The sequence below is a fragment of the Malaclemys terrapin genome, chromosome 2 (genome assembly GCF_027887155.1).
Source record: "Malaclemys terrapin pileata isolate rMalTer1 chromosome 2, rMalTer1.hap1, whole genome shotgun sequence".
In the NCBI taxonomy this organism is placed as follows: domain Eukaryota; kingdom Metazoa; phylum Chordata; order Testudines; family Emydidae; genus Malaclemys; species Malaclemys terrapin.
In genome coordinates this window covers 285,262,004-285,284,891 of record NC_071506.1, presented here as the reverse complement: position 1 = coordinate 285,284,891, position 22,888 = coordinate 285,262,004, and the positions used below count along the sequence as shown (strand labels likewise).

Below are 22,888 nucleotides of genomic sequence, written 5' to 3'. Positions count from 1 at the left end.
TTCCATGGGCCTTGGCTCCTTTCTGTCCTGCGGCAGAGGGGAGAAGAGTGGTTTGGTCTCTAAATAACGGAGGGGGGGGTGTACAGTTTGCTACAGATATTCAGACAAACTCCAGCTCTGCCATATGCAGGTGGAACCCCCTGAATTCTGTGGCCCACTGTCGGTGGCCATCTGAAACAGACAGGTAGCGATAGCCCCTTTTAGTGCCAGGACAGGAGTGGGAACTGGATCCACTTTGCACCCACAAAAATGGAGGTTGGGTGGGTTGAGGCCTTGTAACTCAAACCCTAACCAAGAGAAGGGGCTATGCCCACCCAAAGCATCCGTGAGCCTGGGTGCAGCACGCAGGACGAAAAGCGGGAATGTAGGAGCAAAGGGCCGCGACTGTGATCGTCTGTCCAAGAGGAGGTGATCATGGTAGCCTGTGGGTCAGCTTGATTGGCATGAGCCTGCGCTGGGCGGCCAGGCCCCAGGCGGCCAAGGAGGGGAGCACTTTCAAGGAGAAGCTATTTTTCTGCCCTGCCGTGATTACTTGCTCCTGTTCGAGTGCAGTAACATGCTCCGGAGTGGGGAGCTGGATCTCAGCCTAGCCTTTTTTAGATGCTGCGTTTCAGAGGGCAGGAAACAGCCACCACCTTTAGCCTGCTATGGCACAGTGCGGCTCAGCACTATGTCTAGCACGTAGCAGTGTGTTTTGTGTTGTCACTGCATTGCTACACAGCATCACAATCTAGGCTCTTGCAGGCAGCCGGGAAAACTAGGCCTTGTTTTAGTGTCCACCAGTGAGCTTGGCACTTCCCCGGATAGACAGGTGTCTGCCTCCCAGGAGCTTACAGTGGTGGACTTGGTAGACAAGTGAGGCTCTAACATCCAGTGAATATGTAAGTAAATAAGGAAGTGTTATTTACTCCTTCCCATAACACAAGAACTAGGGGTCACCAAATGAAATGAATAGGCAGCAGGTTTAAAACAAACAAAAGGAAGTATTTCTTCACAACGCACAGCCCGTGGAACTCCTTGCCAGCGGATGTTGTGAAGGCCAAGACTATAACAGTTCAAAATAGAACTAGATAAGTTCATGGAGGACAGGTCCATCAATGGCTATTAGTCCAGATGCTCGGGGGGGAACCCCACGCTCTGGGTGCCCCTAAACCTCTGACTGCCGGAAGCGGGGCGTGGAGGGCAGGGGAGGGATCCCTGGAGAATTGCCCGGGTCTGGTCAGTCCCTCTGAAGCAGCTGGCCTGGCCGCAGTCAGACCGGGCCCCACGGCCCCTAGGTCTGACCGGGTGGGGTGCGGGGGGCTGGGTTCCCAGCTCGCTGGGCTGACGAGGCAGCGGGAGCCCAGGAGCGGGGCTGCCCCGCGGGAGTCCCCCCTCCGGCCCCGGGGGCTTCTGCTGCGGCCCGCGGGGTCCGCACCAGGGGCAGAGGCGGCCGGGGCGGCTGCTGAACCTACCGGCTCCCAGCCCCTGAGCCCCGCTGCGGGGTTTGTCCAGCCAAGAACGAGCCGCGCTCAGGGCGGGGACTGGCCCCGGCCTCCCGGCCCGGCCCCGCCTGCCGCCGCCAGGGGCCGCTGCCGCCCCGCTCCTCCCCGCCCCGCCGCTCCCGGGCCCCGGCAGCCAGGCCGCGGCTCCCCCCGGCGGCGCTCGCTCTGCTCCGCCAGGTGTAGCCCCACAAAGTGCTCCCCTCCCCTTTTGCTACTGGGAGCGGTTTCTGCCACGCAGCGTAGCAGTTTGGTCAACACTCCCGGTCTGCTTCCTCTGGGGGGGGGGGGGGGGATGGTTGCAAAACGGGAGGGATGGGGTTGTGGTGGAAAACACTCCCGGTCTGCTTCCTGGGGGGGGGGGGGGGGGGGGTTGCAAAACGGGAGGGATGGGGTTGTGGTGGAAAACACTCCCGGTCTGCTTCTTCTGGGGGGGGGGTTGCAAAACGGGAGGGATGGGGTTGTGGTGGAAAACACTCCCGGTCTGCTTCCTCCTGGCTAATGTGCCAAATTGATCTGTTGCATGATTGAGGCATACTGTTTTACTTTTTTGTGTGTGAATCCGTGAAAAGGGAGGTAAGGTTTGGGGGAACGGTGCATGCCCCCGAGCCCAAGGTGAGACCACAGTGGCCCCTTTTCATTTTTTCCACTGGCTTCTCCTTGCTTAGTTCCAATGACTGGGCTGCTCATGCACCTGTCACTGGTCCAGGGATGGTTGCAAAACGGGAGGGATGGGGTTTGTGGTCGAAAACACTCCCAATCTGCTTCCTCTGGGGGATGGTTGCACAACGGGAGGGATGGGGTTGTGGTGGAAAACACTCCCGGTCTGCTTCCTCCTGGCTAATGTGCCAAGTTGATCTATTGCATGATTGAGGCATGCTGTTTCACTTTTTTTTGTGTGAATCCGTGAAAAGGGTTTTTTTTTACTTTACTCTTCCAATTTGCATCATATACAAAGCAATTTTTGGGGCCCCTTCCATTAAAAAAAAGTTGCAATACTCTAGTAACATGTATTTGGAAATGTAAAAAATAACCAGTGAAATACATTCAAAAATTAATTTGTAATAATTTGAAAATACACTAAATCCAACATTTGAAAACATTAAATGCTTTAATAGGATGTAGACATTTGCAGTTACATAATGGGCTCTCACTGGGTGATGGTGATGGTTGGTGCAAAAGGGCTGTCGCTGCCTGGGGGTGGTCTACAAGGACCCCTAGGTCCTTCTCCTCTTCCGTTACTTCTAACCAATGCGTCCCCAGCTTGTAACTAAAATTGTTATTAGTCATCCCCAAATGCATCACCTTACACTTTTCACTATTAAATTTCATCTTATTTCTGACACTCCAATTCACAAGCTCATTCAAGTCTCCCTGCAGAATATCCCTATCCTCCTCCGAATTTACAACGCCTCCCACCTTCGTATCATCCGCAAACTTTATCAGCCCACCCCTGCAATCGGTTCCGAGGTCAGTTATAAATAGATTGAATAAAATGGGTCCCAAAACTGAACCTTGAGGCACTCCACTAGTAACCTCCCTCCAACCTGACAGTTCACCCTTCAATACGACCCGCTGCAGTCTCCCCATTAACCAATTCCCTATCCACCTCTGGATTTTCATATCAATCACCATGTTTTTCAGTTTAACCAATAATTCCTCATGGGGTACAGTATCAAACGCTTTACTGAAATCCAGGTATATTAGGTCCACCGCATTTCCCTTATCTAATAAGTCCGTTACTTTCTCAAAGAAGGAGATCAGATTCGTTTGGCACGATCTGCCCTTCGTAAAACCATGCTGTAATTTATCGCAATTGCCATTAACCTCCAGGTCCTCAACTAGTTTCTCTTTCAGAATTTTCTCTAACACCTTGCACACTACAGATGTTAAACTAACAGGCCTGTAGTTACCCGGGTCACTTTTTTTCCCTTTCTTGAAAATAGGAACCACATTAGCTATTCTCCAGTCTAACGGGACCACCCCCGAGTTTACAGATTCATTAAATATAGTCGCTAATGGGCCTGCTATTTCCCGCGCCAATTCCTTCAATATTCTCAGATGAAGATCGTCCGGTCCTCCCGACTTAGCCCCATTAAGGTGTTCGAGTTTTGTTTCTACCTCGGATGCGGTAATCCCCCATCCTGAATGCCCCTCTGTAATGGTGCTAGTAACCCTAATACCTTCATTGGCCTCATTAAACACCAATGCAAAATATTCATTGAGATATTGCGCCATGCCTAGATTATCTTTAATATCCTCGCCGGCAATAGTCTTCAGTGGTTCCACTTCTTCTTTCTTTGCTTTCTTCCTATTTATATGGCTGTAAAACCTCTTACTATTGCTTTGAATTCCCCTCGCTAGGTCCAACTCTACACGGCCTTTGGCCTTTCTCACTCTATCTCTACATTCTCTGACTTCACTAAGGTAAGTTTCCTTACTGATCCCTCCCCTCTTCCACTCTTTGTACGCTTTCTGTTTTTTCCTAATCGCCCCTTTGAGTCGGTCGCTCATCCAGCTCAGTCTAAATCTCTTGCTTAGTAATCTTTTTCCCTTTTTTGGGATACAGGCCTCTGACAGCTCTTGCATCTTTAACTTGAAGTAATCCCAGGCTTCTTCTGCCTTTAGATCCATTAATATGTTTGCCCAATCCACTTCCCTTACCAGTCCCCTTAATTTGTTAAAATTGGCCTTTTTAAAATTATAAACCCTAGTCTTTGACTTAATTCTGTTACTCCTTCCATTTAGTTTAAACCGAATTAGCTCATGATCACTGGAGCCCAAATTGTCCCCTACTACCACTTCCTCAACGAGGTCCTCACTACTTACCAGAATCAAATCTAAAATGCGCCCCCCCTCGTCGGTTCAGCTACCACTTGATGAAGGAATTGATCAGCAAGCACATCTAGGAACATCTGAGCCCTATTATTGCTACTAGCGTTTGTTCCCCAATCTATATCCGGGAAGTTAAAGTCCCCCATAATTATACAGTTTCTATTAGTATTTACTTCTCTAAACACATTAAATAGTTCCTTATCCATATCCTGGGTCGATCCCGGCGGTCTATAGCACACCCCAAGCACTATCCACGGAGAGGCTCTAGTAGTCCTTTTACCCAGTGTGAGTATTGCCCAGACGGACTCTGTGTTATCTATTCCATCGATTATTATTTCTTTACAGCTTATTTCACTATTGACATACAATGCCCCCCCCCACCTTTACCTTTGTCCCGGTCTTTCCTAAACAGCGCATACCCCTCCATACCTGTGTTCCAGTCGTGACTGCCAGCCTGGCTGATTGCACCCCAAGGGCCGGAGTTATCCTGCCCCAGGACAAGCTGTGGCTGCGCTGCCGGCTCAGCCTGGCAGACACAGTCACCTCCCATCAGGGCCGGGTATTGTGGCTGGGGGTTAGGGTGTGGGAGAGTAGGTCTCTAGTGGGTCTGGGGGGGTGCTGTGCAGTGAGGGGTGGGAAGATCTGTGTGTGTTGGGGCACTGGGAAGTGTGCAGGGGTCTGGGTGGGGCACTGTGCAGTTGTGGCAGTGGGGCGGTGGGGGGCACTGGGCAGTGAGGGAATCTGCGGGGGGGCTCTGGGCGGGGAGGGGCAGGGCACTGTGCAGTTGTCGGAGGGCTGTGGGGGGGTCTACAGCTAGGGGGCACTGGGCAGTGAGAGGATCTGGGGGGGTTCAGAGTGGTCTGTGGGAGGGCACTGGGCATGGGGGTTTGTGGGGGTCTTTTCACGTATTCACACACAAAAACGTGAAACAGTGCGCCTCAATTGACCAATAGAGATCAATTTGGCACATTAGCCAGGAGGAAGCAGACCGTGAGTGTTTTTGACCACAAACCCCATCCCTCCTGATTCGCAACCCCATGGACCAGTGACAGGTGCATGAGCAGACAAGTCATTGGAAATAAGGAAGGCGGAAGCCAGTGGAAAAAATGGAAGGGGCCACTCTGGTATGACCTTGGGCTCAGGGGCATGCTAGCCAGGAGGAAGCAGATCGATGAAAGGGGCCACTCTGGTCTCACCTTGGGCTCAGGGGCATGCTCCGTACCCCCAAAGCTTACCTCCCTTTTCACGGACTCACACACAAATACGTGAAACAGCGCGCCTCAATCGTACAATAGATCAATTTGTCACATTAGCCAGGAGGAAGCAGATCGACCAAAGGGGCCACTCTGGTATCACCCTTGGGGTGATGGGCCCGCCCCGAAGGGGAAGAAGCATGATGGGAGCACAGGGCCGGGCTGGCCAGTGTGCGTCTGGCAGCTCCCGGTTTGTAAACAGTGCCATTGTACTGGGCTAGGTGGAGCAGGATTGTTCCTGCCGTGCCATGACCCATCTCCCATTGCCCCCGGCCAGCCCGTCGCTCTGAGGACTCTGCCCCCCATGTCCCCATTTCCCCCCTGGGGGACCACAAATATGTTTAGCACCAGGCCCACAAAAAGTTAATCCATCCCTTTTTGGGGTGCAGGCTCTGGGATGGAGTTGGGGTGCAGGAGGGTTGCAGGCTATAGGTAGTTTGGGTAGTTTGAGTGAGGGGTGCAGGCTCTGACCTGGGGCATGGGATTGGGGTACAGGAGGGGGTGCAGACATGTGGGCTCTGGGAGGGAGTTAGCAACTCAGCACGTTATATAAGAGAAATGAACTGCAGTGATTTCATATAGGCATAGAAACTGATAGAAGACACTTTTACATATTCAAAATGTGAGAGGCAGAGTTGGAGGGAGGGAGTGTCTGTACAATATTTCACCGCATTCAGTCTCCTGGCTGGATCAGTAACGTAGCCATGTACAGGGCTGCCCAGAGGATTCAGGGGGCCTGGGGCAAAGCAATTTTGGGGGCCCCTTCCATAAAAAAAAGTTGCAATACTCTAGTAACATGTATTTGGAAATGTAAAAAATAACCAGTGACATACATTCAAAAATTAATTTGTAATCATTTGAAAATACACTAAATCCAACATTTGAAAACTTTAAATGCTTTAATGGGATGTAGACATTTGCAGTTACATAATGGGCTGTTGCTGGGTGATGGTGATGGTTAGGATGGGGTCGGGGGGGGGGCCCACACCTTACCATGGCGCTTACCCCCTCTCCTGGAGCCTCAGTGTGCTGCGACCAGGAGCGGCCCCGGACCGCGTTGGAGCCACCGCGCTGCAGTGCGCCAGGGCCGCTCCCGGACGCGGCACGCTGAGACACCGGGGGAAGACGGAGGCGGGGGCAGCCTCTGACATATTCGTGGGGGCCCCTGCAGAAAATTGCCCCACTTGGCCCCCCCCGTCTGGGCGGCCCTGGCCCTGCAACACTTGTATAGGATAGAGAGGAGCTGCGTTGATTAAGCTTTGACAGGCTAGGAATTGGAGGCCTGTGCCTTTAAGACCCCAGTCCCAGGAACCCGCCCCCTGCTCCGAGGCTGACATGCAGCGTCCCTGTGAGAACAACAAAAACAGCCTCTGCCCCCCCCCCCCCCCCAGATTAGCGAGCACAGTGGGTGGCTCATCCCACGGGGTCACTGTTCCCCCCCCTCCCCCTCCCTAAACGGGGGTTTTGTACCCGCACGGGGTCTGGCAGTGTCTCCCCCCCCCCCCGCTCTCACCCCCCACCACCGAGTTTTGCCCTTCAGCCCCTCTTCTGCCGCTAGCTACAGTAGCTTGAACCCCCCAGGCCAGTAAAATTCTGCCCCCTGCTCAGACCCTGACAGCCCCCCACTGCGATTTGCCCCCTTAATCCTTTTAACCCCCCTTTTTAAGAGGAGGTAGCAAATCGTTAGCAGAAGTAAGGGCAGAGAGAGGGCAGAGAGAGGGCAGTGGCTACAACGAAGGTTACTGGGCATGCTCAGTTCGACTGAGCATGCTCAGTACACCCAAAGTAGCAAAAACGGGAGCGGGAGCATTTTGTGGGGCTACACCGGCAGCGGGGCCGGGACCTGCCCGTGGCGAGGCGAGGCGAGGCGAGGCGGCGCCGGGACTCTGCCCAGCCCGGAGCGGGAGCGGAGCTCGGCCGGGCCGGGCCGGGCCCGCTGGAGAAGCCCCGCCCGGGGGGGCCATGGCCGAGCGGGCCGCTGCCCAGGTAAGGGCCCGGCGCTGGGGCGGGGGAGCCTCGGGCCCCGGGACAAGGCGATCCCCGCCCGGCCTGGGCCCCGGGAGCCGGGCCGCGGGGAGCGCGGGGCTGCCCGGCCGGGCGGGGGCGGGGCGATCCCGGCCCGTGTCTCCTCCCCGGGGTTTGCCGCACGCTGCGGTCACCTCCGGGTTAGCGGGGAATTAACTCGGCAGCCGGGACTGCTCGCGGCCCGAGCCCCGGGGCAGGAGCGGGGGACCCGGCCCGTGTCCGAGCAGAGGCCGGGGCCTGGCGCTGGTCCGGGTGCCAACGTGCCCGGCCCCGTGCGGGGCACAGAGCGACCCCTCGGACAGCTAAACCCCAAACCCACGGCCGCTGTCCTGGGGCGCCTTGGGGCTAGCCAGCCCGCCAGCCGGGGCAGGTCAGAGCTCTTACTGGACCAGCGAGACTCTCTCCTGGCACTACCCGGCATCCCGCACGGGTACCGCGAGGCGGGTTGTGCCCACTGGAGTTGGAAGGTGGGTTCTGAATCTGCTTGGACCCTGGTTGCTGCCAATGCCGGGATCTAAAAATGCGGCCACCCACTTAATAGAATTGCAGGTAACGGGGCCATAATAAACCCCTTGAGTCTTGTGGTCAGACCCTGCCCTGCGTCGCGCTGGATGTCACGGGATAAGCTCTGTGATCCCAGCTGAAACCTGTGATGAAAAGATCAGTGGATCTGTGACTGCCGCACTGGAGTGCGAGCCTGTCCTTTGAAACCTGGGAAGTGCCGAGCGACATGGAGCGTGGGAGCAGCCTTGTATTGTGCCGAGGGTGACCAGATAGAAAGTGTGAAAAATCGGGACAGGGGTGGGGGGTAACAGGCGCCTATATAAGAAACCCCCCCAAATATCAGGACTGCCCGTATAGACATCTGGTCACCGTAATTTTGCCTCTGTAGCTAGATCAGGGTACGCTCTCTGGCTCAGTTTTCACTTGCTGTCCTTGCAAACAGGTTCTGGAACCGGACTCGGAGCAACAGGGTGTGGTGCCTTTACAACCCCTTGCCGTCCCGCAACAAACGGTGAGAGAAACCCAGCTGGGCACAGCAGCGATTTCCCTGGCTGTAATGACTTCAGTCCAAGCCGTGGAGAGGAAGGTGGAGGCTCACCTCGCACGGTGGCTGAACCTGGAGGGGAGAACGGGGATGACTGAGAAGAAACTAATAGACTGTGAGAAGACAATGGTGGAGTTTGGGAACCAGCTGGAGAGTAAATGGGCCGTGCTGGAGACTCTGATCCAGGAGAATAATCTGCTGCAGAGGAGGCTGGAGAACATGGAGAACCTGCTGAAGAACAGGAACTTCTGGATACTGAGACTCCCCCCAGGCACGAAGGGGCAGGTCCCCCAGGTAACAGTGTCCCAGCTGCAGAGGGATGCGAGCAAAATATAACAGAGAATTATCAGATGGTCTTGTTCATTCACCGTGCTGTGAATTCTTGGGACCACTTTGGGATGCCCCAGGAGCCATGGCACTATAGGTGCAAATTCAAGAAGGAAGTGGCTGGTAGAGGGATGGGTGATGTATGTGGCCCCAGCACATACACAGCAAGGCTTGTCAGCAGCCTGCAGAGGGATGAAGGTTTAAGGATCAGCAGTGCAGGTATCCCCTGGAGGTGGGGAGGTCCTGAATTCCTTTTAAGGTACAGGGACAGAAGAAAGGCTGCCTTGCCTTGTCCAGAGGGATAGTGACTGCCTGTGGTGACAGTATCAGAGGGGTAGCTGTGTTAGTCTGAATCTGTAAAAAGCAACAGAGGGTCCTGTTTCAGAGTAGCAGCCGTGTTAGTCTGTATCCGCAAAAAGAACAGGAGTACTTGTGGCACCTTAGAGACTAACAAATTTATTAGAGCATAAGCTTTCGTGGACTACAGCCCACTTCTTCAGATGCATATGCATATGCATCCGAAGAAGTGGGCTGTAGTCCACGAAAGCTTATGCTCTAATAAATTTGTTAGTCTCTAAGGTGCCACAAGTACTCCTGTTCTTTTTTTAGAGGGTCCTGTGGCACCTTTAAGACTAACAGAAGTATTGGGAGCATAAGCTTTCGTGGGTAAGAACCTCACTTCTTCAGATGCAAGAAGAAGCATGTGGTGACAGTGGGGTTGGGGGGTGTTTGTGCTCCTTGTCTCATAACTAATAAAAGGTGTCAGGAGCTGTTAACAGGATGGTACAAAAGCAGCAGGCACTGAGCATGCAACGCGTGTGATTTCAGGTGCCGGTGACGTTCGATGACGTCTCAGTGTATTTCAACGAGCAGGAGTGGGGGAGCTTAGATGAATGGCAGAAGGAGCTTTACAAGAACGTGATGAAGGGGAATTATGAGACTTTGATCTCGCTGGGTAAGGATCCGTTTTCCCTCCTTTGTTAGAAGCAGTAAGTTGTGCACAGTTTGTGTGCTGGAATCCAGCCTGGTGTTATCCTCCACTTACGGGAGGAGGGATAGCTCAGTGGTTTGAGCATTGGCCTGCTAAACCCTGGATTGTGAGTTCAATCCTTGAGGGGGGCCATTTAGGGATCTGGGGCAAAAATCTGTCTGGGGATTGGTCCTGCTTTGAGCTGGGGGTTGGACTAGATACCCCCTGAGGTCCCTTCCAACCCTGATATTCTATGATTTTACACTGCATTTTGCTAGGTCAGCACTTGTAGCTCTCGAAGATTTTCTGAAAGTTCAACTCTGTGCATCCTCCCCTAGGAACAGAGAGTGAAAGTTACCCAGTGGTGGCTTGAGCTCTCCGTGTGTTGTGCTTTCTCCCGCTGGATAATAACTGCGTTTATCTGCTCCGGCCCGAGTCGTCTTTACAGAAATCGATGATGTCCATGTCTGACTTCTCTTGGTTTTTATACACGCTCCGTCGCTGTAGGTAGCACCGATGTTCCTTATCCTCACAAACCCCCGTAAGACAGGGCAATAGCGGCACCATTTTATGGATGGGGAATTGTGGCCCAGAGAGATTAAGAGCCACATTTTCAAATGCTCAGCCCCCACCACCGGGGCCAGATTTTGAAAAGAGCCGTGCTCCCACCATTCTGTGCTCTTTGGAAAATCCGCAATTCTTTGTAACGTCCTGTTCCCTGCTGTCATTCTTGTCTTTGAAATAGATTATGCCATTTCCAAGCCTGACATCTTAGCCCGTATTGAACAAGGGGAAGAACCGTGTGTCCGGGATCAGCAGGACTCCGAGAGAGTAGAAATCCCTGTGGAGCCTTGCACAGGTGAGTGCTGCTGCTGCTTCAGTTAGCGTCCCTCTGGGAGCTCCGCTGTCGGTGTATCTGCGCCTCTCATTGGAGCATTTAAACAGCAGTGTCTGTTCGGCCGCACATGCGCCCTCCCCCTTGTGGTCTGCCTCGAGGTTATCTAGCGCTGCACAGGCGAACCGCCCTCTGCTCCTTCTCCATCGCCCGGGAACGGAACAAGTCGTTTTCAGTTTTTAGTTCTTAGCATTTCTGTTAGCATTTGTAGTGCTTAGAGAGCCGCAGGGTATCTTATTTGTTTGATTCTTAAAAAAAAAAAAAGAAAATCCTCTGTCGATCCATTTCCCGAGGGGTGCTCGAACCCTGCTCCGCCCCAGGCCCCGTCCCCACTCCACCCCTTCCCCTAGGCTATGCCTCACCCTGCCTTTTCCATTCCACCCCCTGCCTCACTCTACCTCTTCCTGCCCCTCCTCCTCCCCCTTGCCCCCTGCGCCTCCTGCTCACCGCTGAACAGCTGATCCTCGGTGGACAGGAGGTGCTGGGGGGAGGGGAAGGAGCTGACTGGTGGTGCCTGCCAGGGGGTGCTGAGCACCCAATATTTTTTTCCGTGGGTGCTCCAGCCCCAGAGCATCCAAAAAGTGGGCGCCTAAGTAGGGGCATGACCGTTTCCTGCCCTGCTTTAAAAGGGGCCTGTCCTGCAGGGAGGCATTGCCAGTGCTGGACGGACGCTTGTTGTGTGCCGCGTCTCTCGGAGAGGCATGTATTCCGCGGAAGTGCATCTTCTGCCAGCAGCTGAAGGCTAGATCCCGAAAGAACCGGCAACAAAACTTGAAACTCTTCCCCGTGGAGGGTGCTCTTAAACTGGCGTTTGATCCTGGTCCCGGTGAAGGTCGTCTCCAGAGAGGGAGAACCGCAGAGAAAGTCGGCTGACTGCCCCTCCAAAGTCTCTAGAAAAAAGTGCTGCAAGCCCTCAAACCAAGCTCTAGACCAGCCAAAGGGGATCCCTGGTGTGTTCGGTCACTTCGGCAGCAATGACTCCAAAGCGTGGCACCAAGAGCTCCATATGCCTTGGGACCCACGTCATGCCAAGGGACCCACGGGGCCCAGGCTGGGGAACGGACACCACTGTCGGTACCGTCTCTACAAAATCGGTGCCAACAAAAAGATCCTTGGCATGGAGCACTTCAAAGCAGCTCCGTTGGAACGAGCCACACATAAAAGGCCGTCGTTACCAATGAGTCAGCATCAACAACAGTCCCTGACAGCATCGACCACAGTGGTACCACCGGAATTCTGCTTCTCTAGGGACCTTATGGTTATGGAGGAACCAGAGTCCCCACTACTCAGTACCCAGGCTCCAGCACCAAGCCCATCCCGGTCCCCAGAACCACCATCGGCATCGGGGCGTTCACCTCCAGCACCCTTATCAGCCCCACCCTACTCCAGGAGGACCCCTTGTCTCTGGTCTTACGTCACAACCTTCCATTACAGCATCTGAGACCTACACAGCTGCACCCAGGCTCAGATCCCCAATCTTCCTGGTATGGTCACCCGTGGGTAGTGTCACAATGCCCTTCCCCCCTCAGTGGCCTTACTGGGATCCACGCGCAGCAGGGAGCCCCCCGCCTCTCGGGGATTTAGAATCCCCCACAGAGAGTCCACCAGACGATCCCCTCTGGCCTCTGTATCCAGAGCCCCGGAGGCTTGGGAAGAAACTGTCTAGCAAGAGGAGGCCAGAGTAGAGGTGAAAACCACTCCACCGATGAACATCTCCTCCTCACCTGATGAGGTGGTGATGCCCCCTCCTCCATCATTAGCTGATGATTTTAAGCTTTTCCAAGAGGGTGGCTGAGGCTCTGCAAACTCCCTTCAAGGAAGTGAAAGACTCACACCACAAATTGTGGACATACTGCACGCCTCTTCCTCTTCCAGAATTGCCCTCCCAGTCAATGAGGTACTTTTAGTCCCTGCCAAGGCCATCTGGCAGACGTGCCTCTATTGCACCAACCTGCAAGAGGGCAGACAAAAAATATTACATGCCCCCCAAGGAGGCAGATTAGGCAGACTAGATTAGACCTGTTTACCTACATAGGCGCCAAGGAGAGGAGTGCTTAAAGGGGACTGTGTTTGGCTTCTTGTTAACCAGTGTGGTGCTACAAAAGCTCGTTTGATACTGGTTTGGTGGCTCTATTATAGAATAAACCACCAGTTCTGGGGGATTACGGGCCCTGTTTCTTGCAGTCTGCCCTGAGTGTGGCATTCTTAGAGTGGCTCATCCGGGCACCCGGTCACAGCTTCCAAAGTTGGTGCAATTCCAAACAAGTGGCTCCCACATCTTGCTCCCTCCCTTTGATCCTAGATTCTGTTCTAGGTCTCAGAAGGTCTGGTCTCTCTCTTAGCTCGCAGTTAAAGTACATCTAGTGGCCATAGCAGCTTTTCACCATCAGGTGGACGGTCACTCAGTATTCGCCCATCCAGCAACACGCAGATTCCTCACGAGCGTGAGAAACCTCTTCCCACAGGTCAGATCACCCACTCCAACGTGGGACCTCAGCTTGGTTCTGAAAACTTTAACTAGAACACCCTTTGAACCCATGGCCACGTGCTCCCTCCTACGCCGGTCCATGAAGACAGCATTCCTTGTGGCCATTACCTCAGCACAGCGGATGCGGAAATAGCAGTGTTGTTGGCGCACCCGCTCTTCACGGTCTTCTTTAAGGACAAAGTCACCCTGAGGCCATGTCCCACGCTCCTATTCAAGGTAACCTCATCCTTTCATATGAACCAACTAATTCACTTCCCCGCCTGTTTTCCAAAACCACTCTGTGACTATAGAGAGGCGATACTGCATATGCTGGCTGTTAGGAGAGCCCTCGCATTTTATTCGGACAGGACTAAGGACTTTAGGAAGTCTGCTAAACTCTTCCTTTCATTCGCAGAAAGATCCAGAGGCACCACAATATCAGACTCTCGAAATGGGTCTCCGGTTGCACTAACCACTGTTACCATGTGCGTTACCTGCTGCCCCGTCAGGAAGCCGCAAGCATTCCACGAGAGCCGTTTCTACCTCAGTCACGTTTCTTAAGGACGTCCCCGTCTCAGAAATCTGTAACGCAGCAACATGGGCCTCTCCCCGTGCTTTCACGGAACACTACGCGATTACTCGGGACTCAGCCTCTCATGCCATCTTCGGCTCCTCCTTACTATCGGCAGTAACAGACTCCACCCCGAAGCCCCAGCCCGCCATGGGGGATACCGCTGGGAAGTCGCTACGGTGGAGCACCCATAGGGACAGCACTCAAAGAAGAAGAGGACGTTACTCACCTTGTGCAGTAACGATGGTTTTTTGAGATGTGTGATCCTATGGGTATTCCACCACCCTCCTCCCCCCGACTTCGGAGTTCTCGACAAGGGGCTCTGCGGTAGAGAAGGGATGGAGGGTGGTTCGCCCGCGCAGCGCTAGATGGCCTCCAGGCAGGCCACGAGGGAGGGAGAGCGCATGTGCAGGCCGAACAAACGCTGCTACCTAGATTCTCTGATTAGAGGCGCAGGGGCCCAGATTTACCTACAGTGGAGCACCCATAGGCATCCTACTCGGAGAACCATTGTTATTGCACAAAGTGAGTAACTTCCTCTTTAATCTGAAGCTCTAAATCCTTCGAAATCGGTCATTCTTTCTATACCAGGATCCCTCTTGCCGCCTAACCGCGGCCCCTCCCCCATTTAACAATGAAGGAAGGACTGAGGGACTGCGACCAGTTCGTGAGCTTCGGGCTGAGAACCCAGGTTCTCAGTCTCAGGGATTGAGATCTGTCACATGGCGAGGTTGTGTTGATGGGATTGGATTTTCACTGCTGTGGGATGACCTAGTGAAAACGGCACTTGTGCTTTTCACGAGGCTGTGACACCACCTGTAACCGATGAAGTATATCCCCCAGTGACTGACTAGTGACTTGCTTTCCAAAACAGTCTTCCCATGGAGCTCAAAGTGCTTTGCACCTGTTAGCGAGGATGAAATCCCCGCGCCCTGCGCAGACGGCCAGCACAAACCCAAGGTGCTGCTTTTAACTCGGTGGCTATCGGTAAAACGACATAATTCTCTTTCTCAGGGCCGGAATCCCCCATGTTGACAAGTGACGCTCTGTCACAGATCAAACAAGAGGAGGAGCCTCATGTGCAGGATCAAGGTGCTTTGGAGGAAAGTAAAATCCCAACAGACCCACCACACCGCAGCCCAGGTGAGTAACAGACTAACCCCATCAGAAACCGCAAGAGCAAGAAATCCTGTCTTTATGAGTGCCTTCTTGCTGTATGTAATCCAGTGGTAACCAGTACTTGTCATCTCTTCACGGCAGATGTTCCTCACGGCTTCCTACCAGTTCTCACTGACTGCAGGCAGTTAATCCCTCCCATCACCCGTCCTTCCTCCGAGTGTTCGGAGGAGTCAGTGAAGCAGAGCTGGTCTCCTCCTCTTCCCTCTGACGAAGGTATTTGGAGCAAGCAGCGTTTGTGTTTTGTTGCAACTCTTAAGCCACCTCACCAGGTGCCTCGGCCCCAGGCAGCACTAAGCTACTCAGGTGACGGCGTGATGTTCCCATGCCCGTCTCTCTGCCTGAAGATTTCAGGACGGGCCTTTATGTGACGCAGATGGTCCCAGGGAGTAGAGAAATGCCTGTAAATCCCATTGTCCACCAGAAAGGGTTGTAAAGGGTAAGAAATGCCATGGCGTATGCTGTCCCTGGCTGTTTCTGCTTCAGAGACGGAACAGCTGGTATGTCCATTCTATTCCCCCCCAGCTGCTCTGATCACACAGGACGGAATGGAGTGCCTTCGGTCCCATTTCTCCCTCGTGTAACTCCAGTGATGGGGTCTGATGGTAGGGGGCTGGCCTACTCTTTCAGCCTCGCTTTGAGGTTGTTCAGAACCAGAAACGACTGAACTCAGCTAATGAGCAGAGCTGTTAAAAACAGACAGCTGCTATTCCAACACTGCACTCAAACGGGCCCATTGTTTCTTCTGTAGTTCTCTTGGTGCAGCCAGGTCCGACTCTGCCAGCAGTGTCGTTCCACGTCTGTAATGAGAAAGCTTTGGAACGTGGCTCTTACAGTTCACGTGGGGTTGAAACTCATCACTTCAGTTCTCAGCCAGAGAGGAACTTCCAAGTGACTTTGTTAAATCACTGACCAGTCAAACCAGCCTCCATGTCTCGTGTTGTTAACGTCAGGCTATCCATGACAACACCTCAGACAAGCATAACGGGATAACTCAAGGGTAACTCCAAACCCGTCTTCTCTGAGAGAAACCTGAGGCCGCTTTGGAAGGGGGTTGGTGCGACTCACCCGGGGCAGTGAGCTAGCATGAGGCCTGTGCGTCACTTAAAGCCCAGACTAGGCCCAGAGGTCAATTTTACTCTGCCAATAGTAGGTCATTTCCTAACCTCTGTAAACACTGAGATGGGAAATGTCTGCCTCTTTCTGGACAGCCACTGCCTAGCATCCTGCCAGCGTGCTGGCTGCAGACGGGACCCAGCCCCTGAGATTAGGAATCAGGAAAGTCCAGACCTTTAGGTTTCCTTCATGTCAAGCCGATGGAGTGAATAATCTCTGGATTCTGTTTAATTTCCAGCTGATGAGGGGATTGTGATCAAAACGGAGGTGCAGCAAGTGGAGGATGTACCAGGGACGTGGCTGGAGAGAGCGAAAGAGGAAGCTGTCCTGGGATCTTGGGAGCGTGTCCTGGACCCTGGGGAGGAACGTCCTGAAAACCAGGAGGTGCCGGGGATGTTGTTGGGAGGATTTGACGAGGAGGATTTCCAGGATCCTGGGGAGGTAACAGCCCGGGAGGTTGCATGCAGCTCAGGAACACGGCAGAGAAACCACGCCGAGAGCAGGACAGTGAACGCCGCTCACTGGGGCGGGGCCCTGATCCACCACCAGAGAAAGAGCACTCGCGAGAGACTGTTTGTGTGCACAGTGTGCGGGAAGAGCTTCAGGCTGAAGATAAATCTCATCATCCACCAGAAGGGCCACGCAAACGAGCTGCTGTACGAGTGCACAAACTGTGGGGAAAGTTTCAGAGCCAAGCAGAAATTTCTGCTGCATCTGCGACACCAGGCAGCTGCGGGGGCCTGCACGCTCTCTGCTCCTCAGGAACGTTCAAGCCAAGCGGCTCCCCCTGAGTCCCAGCCCCGAAGCCAGACGGAAGACGGTTCCAGCGATATCGCCAAACGGGTCAAGAGGCTGGGTCACAAACCGAGTCTGAGCAAATACCAGCCGCCTCGTGTGCAAAGGACGTACACGTGCAGGGAATGCATGGAGCACTTCTCCAAGAGGAGGTGTCTCGTCGTGCATAAAAGGATGCACGCCGACCGCAGCAAGAGGTCGCTCATACTATGTCCGTACTGCAGCAAGAGCTTCACCCGTCCATCCGACCTCATCCGGCACCAGCGGATCCACACCGGGGAGCGGCCCTACCAGTGTGCCCAGTGTCACAAAACCTTCAACCGGCACCACCACCTCGTGGACCACCAGAAAATCCACACAAAGAGAGAGCGGCCCTATCAATGCAGCGAGTGCGGGAAGACCTACATCCGCCAGCAGCACCTCCTCAAGCACAAGCACAGCCACAGGAAGAAGAAATTGTAACGGGCGAGAGAGCCGGTCTGCAGAAACACGGTCAGTGGGGCAATCTACAGGTGGGAGATGCTGAATGGCTCAACGGCTTCCAGTCGGAATAGCCACCCCTGGCCTGCCCTCGCTCACAGCCATCCAAGCAAGGGGAGGATCGGTCTTTGATTTGTAACAAGCTACGGCCAATTCACCTGGGAGACACGGGTGTCCGTTGATTTCACCTTATCCTGCTAAGGCAATTAAGGCCAAGCCCTGGTGCGTCAGTGCCGATGGTGAGCACAGGCGTGACAATCCAGGCAGATTTGGTCCTGGATAAGAGGTTACAATAAAGTGACTGCACTGCAGCAGGATGTCACGATCGCAGGAAAAGGAACTGGCAGCAAATGAATATTGAAGTGAAAAACTCTGGTTTTTATGGGACAATCCAAATGGATGGAGTGCGGTGATGGGCGGCTCGCGGCAGCGGAGAAGTGACTCCTGTGATCAGCGTTTCATACGTGTCAGTATTTAAACAGATTCCAAAGCCGGACGGGCACATTGGGGTCACCTGCTCTGACCGCCTGTATAACACACACCGGGTGACTTCGGCTGAAATAGAGCATCTCTTTTTTTTACAAAAAATACCCCAGTCTTGATTTAAAATTGTTACTAGCCTGGGAACCTGGGGCTCCACCTTGGGGGCAGGGCTGGGCTGAGAGGGGAGGGCCCGGCTCTCACTGTGCTGTTCACACTGCTGTGAAGCCAGGTGCTAGTTTGCCGGGGCAGGGTCCTGGCCCATGGGTGCTGTTAGGGCTGTGTGTGGTAAAAGCCCCCAGCGGCCCACCGTGGGGGTGGGGGTGTCTGTGCTTCATCCTGCACTCTCTGTCCATTCCAAAGGTGGGGGCTGCAGATGAGGGCTGGAGCCAGTTCGAGAGGCCAATGGGCATGGGGGAGAATAAGCCGGCGGGGGAGGAGGGGAAGACAGGATGACAGAGAAAAGGAAGAACGGGGGGTGGGTGGGGGAGGTAAGACGAGATGGGAACAGAGCAAGAGGAAAGGAGAGTAGTAGAGGGCGGAAGATGACTGACGATAGCAAAGAACTGAAGATTTATTAAGAGCAGGGCTGTGTAGAGATGAGACGAAAGGGGCCAGGCTGGAGGTTTATAAAACAAGGAAGGGGCAGGAGCAGGTGCCTTGGGTGTGCCTGGTCACCCTGATGAAAGAACAGGGAGCTGCTAAGGAAAAGGCAAAGGGAAAGGCAGCCCCTGGGAAAGGGAAATGTTCCTTTACAAAACAATGAGCCTGCGGGACTCAGCGCCACAAGAGCTCCCTGGTGGGGACGAGGCATTAGGATGCGGCGCGGCAGGCAGCCTGTCTCTCATTTCTGGTCCCCCGGACAAGGTGTGAGTCCCAGGGAGGTGGCATCGGCTGGTGAGGGTGGGGGTAGATTTGGGGAGACAGAATGCCCCAGCTACAGCCCAGCAGCCCCCGGCTCCCTTTGCTGCCCTGGTGCTGACTGGATACCCCCGCCCCGAAGGTGCCAGGAACCGGCTCCGGCCCTGCTGCGCCCTCACCTGACTTGCCTTGGCCCTGGCCCCCTCAGGCACCGCCCACGCTGCTAGGTCCCAGCGGCCTCCCGCCAGCAGGGGCCACTAGTGTCCCGGCCAGGGCCTGGTGTAGTGTGGGAAACCTGCTCCCTGTCGGAATGTGCTCCTGCTATTGTAAAAAAACTGCTACCTGATGTAGCACATTCCGACAGGGAGCAGTTTGTGCCCTGCACTCTTGTGTTGTCCCCGGCACTCATGGCAGGATGAAATATTATCTAGACTATTCCTGACACGTTTGTCCAACCCGCTCTTAAAAGTCTCCACTGATGGAGAGTCCCTTCCCTGGGCAATTTATTCCAGTGCTTAACCACCCTGACAGTTAGGACGTTTTTCCTGATGTCCAAACTCAACCTCCCTTGCTGCAATTTAAGCCCATTGCTTCTTGTCCTGTCCTCAGAGGTTAAGGAGAACAATTTTTCTCCCTCCTCCTTTTATGTACTTGAAAATGGTTATCATGTTTCAGTCGGCCCTCATAGGTCATGTTTTCTGACCTTTAATCATGTTTGTTGCTCTTCTCTAGACTTTCTCCAATTTATCCACATCTTCCCTGAAATGTGGTACCCAGAACTGGACACAATACTCCAGTTGAGACCTAATCAACGCGGAGTAGAACGGAAGAATTACTTCTCGTGTCTTGCTTACGACACTGCTGCTAATACATCCCAGAACGATGGTTGCTTTTTTTGCCCGCGCCACTTCCCGCAGCTCCTATTGGCCAGGAACGGCAAACCACGACCACTGCGAGCTGCAGGCGGTGGTGCAAATGTAAACAAACGGTCTGTCGGCCCGCCAGCAGGTTACCCTGACGGGCCGCAGGGTGCCCACTACTGCCATAGGGTATGTGGAACTGCTCTCTGTACGAATGCGCTACCTGTAGCAGCGACAGGTCCTACTTTGCTAGAAACTGCTCTCTGATGTAGGTATCAGAGGGGGAGCCGTGTTAGTCTGGATCTGTAAAAAGCAACAGAGGGTCCTGTGAACCCACGAAAGCTTATGCTCCAATACATCTGTTAGTCTTAAAGGTGCCACAGGACTCTCTGTTGCTTCTATCTGATGTAGCTAATTCCTATAAATAGCAGTTTCTCACTCTAGGGTTTGTGAAATGGCTATCAGTAGGAATTTGCTCCCTGTAGCAGGGAGAGGTAGTGAATTGTTACCATTAGCAGTTGCTGATACATATGGTTGTTCTCATGTGCTGACTTCTCCTAATTTGCCAAAACTTGACAGTGGTGTGGGATGGAAGCATAAAGTGTTCAGCTTCCAAACGACCCTGCCTGGATTTATGTTAGTGGGATGCGGGACATGTGGAGGAAAATTGAAACTCTAAATTTCCTTAGGGTTCACCTTCAATATACTTCTATGCTGGTGCGATCTCTGACCCTTACAGTTCACCAGCTCAGCAGGCACGCAGAGGCAGCAATGCACTTGTCCTGTTGCCTTGACTGAGAAAGGTTTCTGATCAAAGGGAGTGTAGATTTCAGCAAGCTCCTGGGGTAATATCTCATTGGAGATGAAAGGGCTTGTTCAGAAAGAGATTTTGAAGTCAGTAAAGGTGAGCCAGATGGGTTTGTCTCCATGCAGCTCTATGTTATTCTCTGGGGACTGGGTAGCTACCGAGACTACATATCAAGAGATGAATTCCTACTTCTTTCATCCCAGGAAACGTAGCACAAAAATTGGGTTGAACCATTAGTGATGATGAAGAAGTTGAAATCAAATCTATATTTGTTCATTGTATGTTATTCCACTCTGTTCAAATTCTCTATTCTGTCCTGGTCACATGGCAGCCCCATGGCAGGTAGTGCCTCACTCCACTCAACTGTCGGTGTTTTATAAGACAGGCATCTGTAAAAGCTCTGTCGAGGTTGATGGAATCCAGAAGTAGTCGTCGTAGCAATGTAAGAATCAAGTCTGTGCACTTTACTTTTTCAGCTGGCTTAACAAGCACTTCTTTCTTCATTTAAGGAGTCAATATAAGTGCCTTAATTAGCCTTTTCACATATTTTGTCAGCATTGGCTTTGCTGATCAGTCCCGCAAACCAAGCCCCTCCACTTTTACTATAGAAATCCATAGTATGCCCACATCTTGAATACTGCGTGCAGTCCTGGTTGCCCCATCTCAGAAAAGTTATATTGGAGTTGGAAAAGGTACAGAAAAGGGCAGCTACAATTATTAGTATGGAACAGCTTCCGTATGAGGAGAGATTAAAAAGACTGGGGGACTTTCCAGCTTGGACAAGAGACGACTAAGTGGGGGACATGATAGAGGTCTATAAAATCTTGACTGGTGTGGAGAAAATGGAAAGCTCTCTCACATAACACAAGAACTAGGGGTCACCCAATGACATGAATAGGCAGCAGGTTTAAAACAAACGAAAGGAAGTACTTCTACACACAACCTATGGAACTTTTTGGCAGGGGCTGTTTTAAAGGCCAAAACAAGAACAGGATTAAAAAAAGAACTAGATAAGTTCATGGAGGATAGGTCCATCAATGGCTATTAGCCAGGATGGGTAGGGATGCAACACCGTGCTCTGAGAGCCTCTGTTTGGCCGAAGCTGGGAGTGGCCGATAGGGGATGGATCACTCAATAATTGCCCTGTTCTGTTAATTTCCTTTGAAGCACCTGGCATTGGCCACTGTCGGAAGACAGGACACTGGGCTAGATGGACCATTGGTCTGATCCAATATGGCTGTTCTTATGTTCTTATGTAAAAATTAATTATAATATAATACAAATGTTTAGTATAGAAATTCCCAACACCAGCCAAAATTGATCTCTTGGGCAACACAGCTCTGTGTGCTGGATGCCTTGGCAGAGTCGGTGAGTTCATGTCAATACCGTCTGGTCCTAAAGCCTTTCCCCCATCCCTGGCTCATCACTGGCTGTCAGGGCAGAGCTCATTCAGACCTTGCTTACAAATCATAGTTTTAAATTATGAGGTTGGCCAACATCGCTGAAACCAATGCGCTGACCATGTCAGCAAAAACAACAGCTGTATGAGGAGGTTAGTCTTTGTTCAGACTTTTCAAACCTATTCTACTTTTTCAGGTACAAGTATTTTATCATACACTGTCTATGCTTTTAAACTGTATAGTAACGTTTCAATTTCAGTGTCCAACCAATGACAGAATTGGCTGCACGGCATGTAACTAGTTGACCACTGGGGGGGTGTTGGGGAAATGCATGGGGCGGCGGGGGGTGTACATCCCGGGGGTGGGGAGAAAGGCCCGGTTTCACTGAATGAAGCCTCCTGCTGCAGCACCGCAGTAGGTTACATCAAAGAGGAGCAGCAGTGACTGGGCATGGGGATGCGGGGGCCTTAAGAACCCAGCCCTGGGCAGCCCAGGCTGAGAGGTGCTGTCTGTGGGAGGGGAAATAAAAAAGCCCCTCTGCTCCCCACACCATGTTACTGCAAACACTGGGGTCTCAGCCCTGGGGTAACTGTTACCTAGGGTGACCAGATGTCCCGATTTTATAGGGACAGTCCCGATATTTGGGGCTTTTTTTATATGGGCTCCTCTTACCCCCCCACCCCATCCCGATTTTTCACACTTGCTGTCTGGTCACTCTACTGTCCCCCCTCTGCCCCCGCCTGTGCTGGGGCTTTACCCTCTGGCAGCGCCTCCCCATGGGCTTAAATCTGTCTCCTTCCCCCCAGCCCTGATTTTACCCCTCAGCCCCTCTCCTAACCCTGCCTGCAACTGCTTAACTCACCCCCCCCCCCCCGCGTCAACTTCCGGCCCCTGCTCAGACCCTGCCCCCTCCCCCCCAAAGCAGCCAGCAGAAGCCCAGGGCTAGGAAGGGCAGGGGGAAGGGCAGTGGCTTCACCAGATGTTACTGAGCATGCTCGGTTCGTGCGCATGCTCAGTGCACACCCCAAGTAGCCCGTTCC

The 22,888-nt window shown here is 53.1% G+C and overlaps 1 protein-coding gene across 1 annotated transcript; it reads left to right on the top strand.

The window, feature by feature from the left end:
• The first annotated feature begins 7,359 nt into the window (after positions 1 to 7,359).
• Positions 7,360 to 18,117, top strand: LOC128830934 (zinc finger protein 777-like). The gene is made up of 7 exons (XM_054016879.1): positions 7,360 to 7,555; positions 8,541 to 8,936; positions 9,798 to 9,924; positions 10,685 to 10,798; positions 14,887 to 15,015; positions 15,133 to 15,264; positions 16,403 to 18,117. Exons 1-7 carry the CDS (start codon positions 7,532 to 7,534, stop codon positions 17,419 to 17,421), a joined length of 1,941 nt encoding a protein of 646 aa, XP_053872854.1. The 5' UTR covers positions 7,360 to 7,531; the 3' UTR covers positions 17,422 to 18,117.
• The last annotated feature ends 4,771 nt before the right edge of the window (positions 18,118 to 22,888 follow it).